The sequence below is a fragment of the Nomascus leucogenys genome, chromosome 11, assembly GCF_006542625.1.
Source record: "Nomascus leucogenys isolate Asia chromosome 11, Asia_NLE_v1, whole genome shotgun sequence".
NCBI lineage: Eukaryota > Metazoa > Chordata > Mammalia > Primates > Hylobatidae > Nomascus > Nomascus leucogenys.
The window spans coordinates 81,557,941-81,569,414 of NC_044391.1; the positions used below are offsets into that span (position 1 = coordinate 81,557,941).

General features: G+C 44.6%; 1 protein-coding gene across 3 annotated transcripts; it reads left to right on the plus strand.

Annotated features, from left to right (window-relative positions):
* The first annotated feature begins 1,532 nt into the window (after positions 1-1,532).
* Positions 1,533-8,732, plus strand: IL12A (interleukin 12A). 3 transcript variants are annotated; one of them, XM_030823113.1, is made up of 7 exons: positions 1,533-1,872; positions 2,867-3,012; positions 5,713-5,826; positions 6,151-6,192; positions 6,268-6,309; positions 6,401-6,544; positions 8,121-8,732. In XM_030823113.1, the coding sequence occupies exons 1-7, from the start codon at positions 1,755-1,757 to the stop codon at positions 8,274-8,276; spliced, it is 762 nt and encodes a 253-aa protein (XP_030678973.1). In that variant the 5' UTR covers positions 1,533-1,754; the 3' UTR covers positions 8,277-8,732. The 3 variants fall into 3 exon arrangements, with proteins under 3 accessions (XP_030678973.1, XP_030678974.1, XP_030678975.1); XM_030823114.1 differs by lacking the exon at positions 6,151-6,192; XM_030823115.1 differs by lacking the exon at positions 5,713-5,826.
* Positions 8,733-11,474: the final 2,742 nt, after the last annotated feature.

Below are 11,474 nucleotides of genomic sequence, written 5' to 3' on the forward strand. Positions count from 1 at the left end.
ATTTGCTTTACACAAACTGCTAAATGCAATCGTTTCTGACAATGGATTACTCTGTATCCCGCGGGGGAATTCACAGACAGCAGCATTAGAAGGGGCCTTAGAGATCAACCATCTCTCTTGTCTTACACACACCTAAAACTCCCTACAGCGGTGCTTCATCAGCTTCGAGCAGATGAGCCACCCAGAAGGCAGCTCCAGTCATTAGGTCCTGGGGTCTGGGTGTAGTCAGGCCCTTTGGAAGCTCCAAGTCAGAGATCAAATACATCCTCCCCGCTACCCACGCCTAGGGTGACTAATGCCTGTGGGAAAAACAACTGAACTAAAAAGTCCCACAGGAACCTCAAACCCAGCACATCCAAAATGGAACTTCTCACCATCTCCTCCAAACTCAGTCCTCTTATACAGTAATCCCTGTAAAGCTAGAACAATCTCCATTCTCCATTCTCAGGGCCTTCCTCTCCCTCTCACCTGAGGAGCTACCAAGCCTTGGCCCACAGGCCCTCTGAGAGTCCCTCCTGCCCACCCTGTGTTCTCCATACTGAATAAGGACTTGGCCACACCTTGTCAACTCTTCCCTCTGCTCGTCCCTCCTGCCCACCCTGTGTTCTCCATACTGAATAAGGACTTGGCCACACCTTGTCAACTCTTCCCTCTGCTCTACTCCTGACCCCTGGATCCATCCTTCACGCTGTGGCTGAAGGGATCCCCCCATCATGCAAATTCTGCCACATCTCCCTGCCTAAAACCCAGGAAGACTCCACTACTCTCAGCACAGAAAGTACACTCCTTAGTATGGCATCCCCTGCCCTCATGGCACGGCCCCATCCAGCTCTCCAGCCTCACACCCTGCAAGGACACCTAGACCCCCACCTCCCTCAACCCTTCATGACTGCGCTTCTGATCCCTGTTTCCCCTGTCTGGACCCTGCGTGCCCTCCCGCTGGAAGCAGTCTAATGCCTGCTTGTTTTTAACACTCAGGTTGGGGCCCCTGTCTGCTCCCGGGAGCCTTTGCTGACTCCTGGACCCCGTTGCTCCGGCTGAGCGTGGGCTCTTTCTCTAGGTCTTTCCTCCCAGGACTCTGCATTCATACCATCGTTAAACTGGATTCTCTACAAGAGTAATAATTGCATATAGTCAGCCAGCTCTCATCCATTTTCAGGTTTCAGAAAAGACCTGTGAACAAAACGCCTTGAGTCTGATTTAGTGTGGCAATGCCCCAAGGGTCCTGTTCTCCCTGGGTGTCCTGCACCTGGTGCAACGTCGGCCTGGCATCTAGTGAGCCATCTAAAGGAACGATGATGAGTGAATGATTTGCCTACCCCTTCCAGTACTAGGCTGGAGGTCGTGGTTAGGGCCCACCCCTACGTAGGACATGGAAAGTGGGAGGCACTCCTCTCTCTACGTCGGCAGGGGGCGCTGCACAGCTGCGGGGCGGGGTGGCTTAGACAAGGGGCGTCCGGCTAACGCCGGGGACCCAGGGTGGTGGGCGGGGTGTCCCGCCCGCCTGTGGACCCCGCGCAGTAACTGCGAACATTTCGCTTTCATTTTGGGCCAAGCTGGAGGCGGCGGGGCCGTCCCGGAACGGCTGCGGCCGGGCACCCCGGGAGTTAATCCGAAAGCGCCGCAAGCCCCGCGGGCCGGCCGCACCGCACGTGTCACCGAGAAGCTGATGTAGAGAGAGACAGAGAAAGAGACAGAAAGCAAGAGACCAGAGTCCCGGGAAAGTCCTGCCGCGCCTCGGGACAATTATAAAAATGTGGCCCCCTGGGTCAGCCTCCCAGCCACCGCCCTCACCTGCCGCGGCCACAGGTCTGCATCTAGCGGCTCGCCCAGTGTCCCTGCAGTGCCGGCTCAGCATGTGTCCAGCACGCAGTGAGTACTCAGCCGGCCAGGGCTCTGGCTCGCTCGGGTGCGGAGGGGCGGCTGCTTGGGAAGACAGGGTAGAAACTCAAGTCTGCCTAAGGAGAGACTGGAACAGCAGCAGCCGTCTCCTGCAAAGAGGAATAAGAATAGGGGTCTCACCATGTGCTAAATAGGGCATGTCTCTTTTCATCTCGAAACAGCCTGATGAGCTATCATTATGCCCACTTCGTAGAGGAGAAACTGAGGCCCAGCGTGGGAGACTTCCTGCCTTCCTGCCTAGGGTCCCTCAGCTACAAACAGAAGCAGATCCTAGCCAGTTCTAAGGTCAGGCTTGGCCGGGTGCAATGGCTCACGCCTGTAATCCCAGCACTTTGGGAGGCCAAGGCGGACAGATCTCCTGAGGTCAGGAGTTCAAGACCAGCCTGACCAACATGGTGAAACCCTGTCTCCACTAAAAAATACACAAATTAGCCGAGTGTGGTGGTGGGTGCCTGTAATCTCATCTACTCGGGAGTCTAAGGCAGGGAAAATTGCTTGAACCCGGAAGTGGAGGTTGCAGTGAGCCGAGATGGTGCCACTGCACTCCAGCCTGGGCCACAGAGTGAGACTCCCTCTTAAAAAAAAAAAAAAAAAAAAGTCAGGCTTTCTCACTTCATTGTTTTTAAAACACTGGGTCCCGAGTCTGACTCAGCCACTTCACCACCTGGTCTGGGTTTCCCTGATCAAAAACATGTAGGCTTTCTCTGGGTGAGTGTTGGGTTCAACACCCTTGTCCAAGCTCATCCCTAGACCCTCACAGGGAGCTGGCTTCTAGACCTAGAATAGAGTGGCTCTTTGTAATAACTCGAGTCATCTCTCAGGTGTTGAAGGAAGTGTTGGAAACAGGTGGAGGGAGGTGAATGCCAAACAGAAATGGATGGGTGAAGGTGGCCAGAATGGACGGAAGGTGGTGCAGGCAGGCCATCCAGGCTGAAGCTCCTCCACCTGCTCCTCTTCCTTCCAGGCCTCCTCCTTGTGGCCACCCTGGTCCTCCTGGACCACCTCAGTTTGGCCAGAAACCTCCCCGTGGCCACCCCAGGCCCAGGAATGTTCCCATGCCTTCACCACTCCCAAAACCTGCTGAGGGCCGTCAGCAACATGCTCCAGAAGGTGAGCCTTTCCTGTCCTCTCCACTGTGCACCTGCACCCTTTCTGAGGAAGGGGCCTCTGATCCTCCCCTCTGGTACCTGATGGAACTGCAGAGAAATTGTGGAAGTTCATTAGTAGCTGTCAACAGCAGGAGAGGGAACTTTACAAACGGCCCAAGTGTTAAAGAGTCCTAGTGAAATTGTGTCTCCAGAGAAAGCAAGAGTAGTAATAAATTATAATGATGTTGGTTTTGGCTATGTCTACACAGCGTAAAGTGGATATTTGCAGTGTTCCTGTAGCCTGCCAACAGAGATAGAATTGTGTCAGGTCCACATGGTTTCTCTGGCACCACACCACTGATCAATCCTGGAAATAGTTACTTGGGTGCATACTCTGTGTTGGGGGGCAGGGGTACAAAGATGAAATACCCTTGTCCCTCCTGCTGCCCACCAACTTCTACTTGGTGACACAGTTCCTACTTGGAGCAACACATCTCAGGAAGGACTATGACAGTGCACATGCAGCCTTCATTTCCTAGAGAAGAGTTACCTAATTTTATTTACAGCTTCGTTCTTTTAGGTTTCATATTTTAATGTAAAAAACATTGCCGTTAAAAACTGCTCCAGTAGCTACTGCTGCAAAGGCTAAAGGCTAGTGTTTTAAAAGATGTCCTCTGACTTTCTGCTCTCTAGGAATTTTTTCTTGAGTATTTTCTAGCTTGTTGCCTTAGGAATATCTTAAAATAAGCTCAATGCCACCAAGCCTTCTTAAAGGGCTCCTTTCCCTTTTCAATCTTTCATAATGTGCTGTGCATTGCTCCTCACAATTCAATTAATCTTAATTGGACAGGGGGTTCAAGTGAAAACTGCTTTGTTTCCTGAAGAAAGGTTCAAAATGGGTAACTTTTAGGTGCTCCAATTCATACAGATGTTTTTCGTGCAAAAGCTGACGCCCCTACTCTCAGATACAGTCCTAAGGGTCAAAAGATTATAGAAATCAATTTAATGTTTTGTACATCATTTGTCAAATTTGCTGCAGTAGAAAACAAAGGAGGTAGATGCAAGTGATTCACCGGCCATATCCAGCCCACAGATTTGTAGAATTTGGGCTATATGTTTATTTTTTAGTTTGTTACTATTCAAAAACCGAACATTTCAATTAAGATTTCAAAATTCTAGCTTCTCTTGAAAAGATCTGAAGAACAACACTGGACTCACACCTCCAAATCTAACTCTTTATAACCTGCTCAGAATAGGGGGGTTGCCCAGGTCTGTTTAAACACCTCCAGGAATAGTGTACTCATTTCCTACTGTTGCTGTCACAAATGTAGTGGGTTTAAATGACACAAATTTATTATCTTACAGCTCTGGGCATTAGAAGTCCAAAATGGGTCCCACTGGGCTAAAATCAATGTGTCAGCAGAGCTGTAGCCCTTTCTGGAGGCTCTTGGGGAGAATCTGTTGCCTTGCTTTGTCAGGTCTAGAGGCTGCCCACATTCCTTGACTTGTGGCCCCTGCCATTGTCCATACCAGCAATGTCTGGTTGAGTCTTTCTCATGCTGCTCCCTCTGGACTGACCTTCTAACCACTTCTACTTTTGAGGACACTGCTTACACTGGATTCACACAGATAATCCAGGATCATCTCTCTACTCTTAGATCAGCTGATTAGCAAATTGAATGTCATCTGCACCTTCATTCCTCTTTGGCAGGTCACATAGCACATTACGAGGTTCCAGGCATTGGGAGGTGGATGTCTTTGGAGGTGGAGAATTGATCTAGCTACCACAGAAAGGGATTTTACTGCTTGTGCCCAAACATATTCTGAATTTTCAGGCCTTGCTTCTTGGCTCATGCTATTGCCTCTGTCTGAAATTTCCCTCCTCCATTGTCGACATTTTACTCCTCTTAATGCAGGTGTCCCATCTCTAGGAAGCTTTGCTTCCCTTCCTGCCCCTCCTCAGAAGCTTCATGCCCTTCTCACCATGTCTCACCTACTGATGCCTCCTGGTCATTTGGGCACTTGTCTGTCTCAGCAGCTGAACTTGCAATCCAGGAGGGTATACATGGTCCTCTTCTCTGTCATGTTCTTAGTACCTAATGGAGTGCCTGCCACCCATCAGGCTGTTGAATGGAAAAATGATCGTAATCTTCAATCATACAGTTCTTTACTTCCTAAGATACATTTCATAATTTTACCCAACGGTGCTTTCCAACACACTAAGATGACATCTCTGTGTATGTGTGTGCGTGTGTGCACTGCAGATTAAATCTCAGCTTGTCTTAAGGGTTTGCATGTTTGTTATATCCATCAAGCTGTGACCTTAACAGTTCCCCCTTTAGAAGTTATACTTGAAATAGGTATTCATAGAATACAGTCACTTTAGCAAAAGAAGAAACAATTTTCACCAGAAGCGAGTGTCACAGTTAGGTGTGGAGGCTGGTTAGCACAGGCTGTTGACATGATTTATTGTGTTTACATAATGAAAAAATATGTCATCCAGAGAAACATGCCCCATGCTTAGGGAGAGGAGGGTGAGAGACAGAATGTAAGGAATCTATTTCCTTTTGTGTTATGAAGAACCAGAACTTCCTGCAAGTCAAAGTGACAGAGGTCAAGGGCAGCCAGCCGGAGCCTGCCTGGCACCCTGGCTTACCAGCCCTGTGGGGTGCCAGGTGCATTATCAATGTTATAAACTGAGCTTCTCCTTCATTTTTTATAGGCCAGACAAACTCTAGAATTTTACCCTTGCACTTCTGAAGAGATTGATCATGAAGATATCACAAAAGATAAAACCAGCACAGTGGAGGCCTGTTTACCATTGGAATTAACCAAGGTATAAAGGATTTTCCTCCCAGAGCATGCAGTGTGGTTAAGAACTGTGCATCAAATCTCACCTGCTTCTAAAAATTCACGTTTCTGGTATCCATCATTATGGGACTTTAACTGGTCCTACTTCAGAAGTTAGATTTGGGAGAAAAATTATTTTTAAAAAATTGTTTTTTTTTGCAACAATATGACTATACTTAACACTTAAAAATAGTTAAGATGCTACATATTATGATATGTGTTTTTACCATAATAGAGAAATTTGACCTGAAAAGTCAGAAAATTTTATACTAAGAATTAATACTTTGATATATGATTTTTTCCCCTCTAGAATGAGAGTTGCCTAAATTCCAGAGAGACCTCTTTCATAACTGTAAGTCAAAAAATGAAAAGTTTCAGCCTGTATGATGAATTCATATCACTGATGTCTGATTATTTTTTCTTCTAGAATGGGAGTTGCCTGGCCTCCAGAAAGACCTCTTTTATGATGGTAAGACACACAGCTCTTTCCTCAAATGCAATGGAGGAAATGTTTTTAGCCCATCTCAATGGATACTTCCCCATCTTGTCATGTCACCCAGGCCCTGTGCCTTAGTAGTATTTATGAAGACTTGAAGATGTACCAGGTGGAGTTCAAGACCATGAATGCAAAGCTTCTGATGGATCCTAAGAGGCAGATCTTTCTAGATCAAAACATGCTGGCAGTTATTGACGAGCTGATGCAGGTAAGACTTCATTCTATCAGTGAGAGCACCTTTTTCATGCTAAAGATACACAGCCAGAGTCTTCGATAAAGAGGTATAAAATCAGCTTTTCCTGGATTGGTGGAGGCCTTTTAAAGGCCTGACAGACCTACATTTTCAAGGAGACAGCCTTGAGGGTGCCTTCTATAGGGAGCAGGAGCACAAATATGAGCAGATCACATTGTGAAAAGCAGACTCCAAAGTATTCACTCTGTGGTATCCCCCACACTCGGCAAATGTTTTTGTGCATTTTCTTATGTCAGCCTCAAAACAACCATATGGGATCTGCACAAAGGAGGGAACCAAACCTTAGGAGAGTTAAACCACTTGTCTGAGGCTCTGCCTCTTAAAATCCTTCAAGAGGATTTCACTACACTTACCTTCTCCCTCACCTCTAAAAGCTCCAGGACGTACGTGCTCCAGGATGTGCATGCAAGGGGCCAGCTTGCATATCTGCAAATGTTGCTGGGAAACAAGCAGGATTGGTGCCTGATTATGACCCATTGTGAACCAAAATGTGAATGGAATAAAAGAATGACCTATCATCTGGGGCATCTATAATGTTATTCATAGGCAAGAACTTGCTTTGTTATGTTCTGAATCACCATAACACAGATGCTAATATAAAACAAATATTTACATAAGCAAGGGTGACTGCTTTGGTGACTAGGACATGGGATAAAAATATGGTGGCAGAAATCATTGTCTGAAAAGTAATTGTTTTACTTTTATTCTTTTTGTGTGTGGTGTGTGTGTGTGTGTGTGTGTGTGCATGTGCCAGATTACTTGTTTGAAAGGCAATGAGCTTCATCCAAGTGTCAAAGAATGTTATCATCTAGGCAGCTGTAGTTGCTATTTCATTTTTAGGACCAAGAGTTGGGTGATGTGGGTGCTAGAATCAATTCTACCGGTAACCAGACAACTATTCCCAAGTCACTTAACCCCTCTGTGCCTCAGTTTCCTCCAGTATAAAATGGGATGACTTTATTCTAGCTTTCTTTTAGACTTTTTGTGAGGAAGATATGAAAGTATTTATTCATCAAGGGTGCAAATGTAAGGTTTTATATTGTGTTATCAAATCAAAGTGCTAAACTTGGGAAATTCATTGCCAGGTTTATCTGACACAAATGGCATGTCTTCAGTAAACAGGCCTGTTACTGATAGCGAGTTCTAATCAATAGCAATCCGTCACCTCCCTGTGCTAAACAGAAGTGGGCTTTTTAATGTAACATATATAAAATTAATTAGATATTGCAGCAGATGTCATTTTAAAGGAACTGTTTCTTTCTAAAACACAACTCCCACTGATTATTTTTTCTAAATAGTTTTAAGGGTCTTTTCAGAGCTCATCGAAGATGCATGTGCTTGGAAAATGAGTATTTCTTTTCTCAGGTTCTGCGTGGTGATCTGGCTGAGAGTAGATTTGGGTTGGGTTTAGGAGTGGCATAAGGGACTGAGTTGCAGGCTCTGAGACATGTACTGGCTTCACTAATTTTTACAAATGAATATTTGAATTTTGGAATACCATATAAGTCATGCTTACTGTTCATTCTCCTAGGCCCTGAATTTCAACAGTGAGACTGTGCCACAAAAATCCTCCCTTGAAGAACCAGATTTTTATAAAACTAAAATCAAGCTCTGCATACTTCTTCATGCTTTCAGAATTCGGGCAGTGACTATTGATAGAGTGATGAGCTATCTGAATGCTTCCTAAAAAGTGAGGTCCCTCCAAACCGCTGTCATTTTTATAAAAATTTGAAATGAAATTTTGATAGGATGTGGATTAAGAACTAGGGAGGGGGAAAGAAGGATGGGACTATTACATCCACATGATACCTCTGATCAAGTATTTTTGACATTTACTGTGGATAAGTTGTTTTTAAGTTTTCATGAATGAATTGCTAAGAAGGGAAAATGTCCATCCTGAAGGTGTTTTTCATTCACTTTAATAGAAGGGCAAGAATTTATAAGCTATTTCTGTACCCAAGTGTTTGTAGAAACAAACATGTAAGCATAATTTATTTTAAAATATTTATTTATATAACTTTGTGATCATGAAAGCATCTGAACTAACATATTTATTTATGTTATATTTATTAAATTATTTATCAAGTGGATTTGAAAAATATTTTTTAAGTGTTATAAAAATAAAATTATTGAATTAAAGTGATTCTCCTATTTTTCTAATGTACTTTTAAGTGTTAAAATACACATTGCGGGAAAATTGAAAACTCTGATGAGACTTCAACAAAATTACTCTGGAAAGAATGCCACAATATTCTCATTCCTTCCCTAGTTCCCTTCATCTCATTTTAAAGGGACCCTAGTAAGACAAGATATGCTTTACTACTAAGGCAGCCAAGTGAGTCATGGTTTTTGAGGGTTTATTATTTTTGTTCAACATGAGTCTAAAAGTATGCTGTGCATTAGAAAAATACATCATAGTATTCTTCAACCAGAAAAAAAAAATGTCACTAAGAGGCCTTCTAGCCTAATTATTCTAATTTTTGTGACCCTTTGGGCTCTGAGAGAAAAGTTGTCTCTAATTTACAATCAGCAAATCTCTCCATTTGTCTAAAATTGTATAGAACTTTTGCCTGAACCACATGGATAATTGCCTTACTTTGCCTTAAGAGATGTGCTCTTAATGAGCTAAATGTTAAATTCCATCTTTTTAATTCTCTAAACCAGGGGTCCCCGATCCCCAGGCCATGGACTGGTACTGGTCGTGGCCTGTTGGGCAGTGGGCCCCACAGCAGTAGGTGAGTGGCAGGTGAGCAAGCATTACCACCTGAGCTCCGCCTCCTGTAGATCAGTGGCAGCATTAGATTCTCATAGGAGTGTGAACCCTATTGTGAACTACACATGCAAGTGATCTAGGCTGCATGCTCCTTATAAGAATCTAAGTAATGCCTGATAATGCGAGGTGGAACAGTTTCATCCCGAAACTACCTTTGCCCCCTGCCCCCCAGGTCTGTGGAAAAATTGTCTTCCACAAAACCAGCCACTCCTGCCAAAAAGGTTGGGGACCACTGCTGTAAACCATGTAAATCTTTAGGTTTCATGACTTAGTTCATTTCATACTGCTGTAACAGAATATCTGAGACTGGGCCATTTGTAAAGAACAGGGATTTATTTTTTTACTGCTCTGGAGGTTGGGAAGTCCAAGAACAAGGGGCCAGCATCTGATGATGGCCTTTGTGCCACATCATCATATGGCGGAAGGTGAGAGAGAGAGAGCAAGGGGGTGCTGAATGTGTCCCTTTATAAGGAATCCACTCCCATGATAACAGCATTAATCCATTCATGAGGGCAGAGTCCTCATTGCCTAATCACCTCATAAAGGTCCCACATGTTTATACTGTTACAGTGGCAATTAAACTTCAATGTGAGGCTGGGTGCAGTGGCTCACGCCTCTAATCCCAGCACTTTGGGAGGCCGAGGCGGGTGGATCACCTGAGGTTGGGAGTTTGAGCCAGCCTAGCCAACATAGTGAAACCCTATCTCTAATAAAAATACAAAAATTAGCCAGGTGTGGTGATGAACATCCATAATCCCAGCTACTCGGGAGGCTGAGGCAGGAGAATCACCTGAACCCGGGAGGCAGACCTTGCAGTGAGCTGAGATCATGCCACTGCACTACAGCCAGGCGACAGAGTGAGACTCTGTCTCAAAAAAAAAAAAAATTCAGTGTGAGTTTGGGAGGGGACACACCACCTTCAAACCATACCAATTCACCATTACAATACAATGTAATGTTAAGGCTTTGATAATCCATTCCTCCTTAATAGAAAAAGGACCTAAAACATAAAATATTTTGAGTGACCCCTTTCCTCAGTTACTCCTCCCAATTGAATCCCGATCTTTATCCCTGTGAATGTGTCATCTCCTTCCCAGGTCCTCCTGCATGACAAACTTTCTCGTTTTTCAGATTCTTGTCCTATTAGACATTCAATAAAATAGAAACCTTCAGAAGCTACATCCCGTCACCTATCTCCTTCTCTTGAGTGATTCCTCCACAATCTTGAATGGTCCACAAGCGCTTCACAGACATGGGTTTCTTTCAAGTGTCGAGTCTGGGGTCTCAGCAGCTTTGACAGTGAGGAGAGACGAACGGGGCTGTAGAGTTGCAGCCACCCGTCACTTGGAATGGTGACTACTAGTTGTCTGGGCCCAGAAATCAGGAGGGACAAGCAGACTGTCTCTTCCATGGACTGGGTTTATACACAAGAACACATGTGTTTCTTCTGTTCTAGAAATTAGCATGGGATATGCTTCAAAAACATGACCGGCCACAGAAACAGCTTCATGGTTCATTCCATTCTTTATTACATGGTTAGATTTTCACTTTTTTTAAGCCTGTGTCTGCAGTTTACAAGTTGTGTTGTATGCTTGCAACCAAATCATTCCAATGCTCCCCATTGGTTTCCTCTTCTGAAAAAGGAAGGTAATACTAGAATCTACCTCAAAGGATCAGAGAAAGGGTATAATGGAACAACTCATGCAAAGGGCTAGCGTTGCACCTGGCACGTAGCAAGTGCACAATAAATGTAAGCATATTTTGAAATGTATTATTAATCTTTGGGCTAAGCACCTGCACTGAATTGGTCACCTCCTCTTTGCTGCTATTTCCTCATTGATGAAATTCAGAAAACTGTGGGACCTAATTAACTGTGTTATTGTGAAGATTAAATGACACAATACAGTGCCAGCACCTAGTTATTACTCAACATAAATTTGTTACAGCTCTCACAAGACATCAGAACACCCACTGATGTGCTGTCCCCCCATGGCACTCAGCATATTAAGTGTGGTTGGCACAAGCGGCTGCCTAGTGTGAAGTATGAGGGCAAAAGGCATGGTCTCTGCCTTCCAAGAACAAAGGGTGGAGAGCAAAGTAACTTTTTTTTTT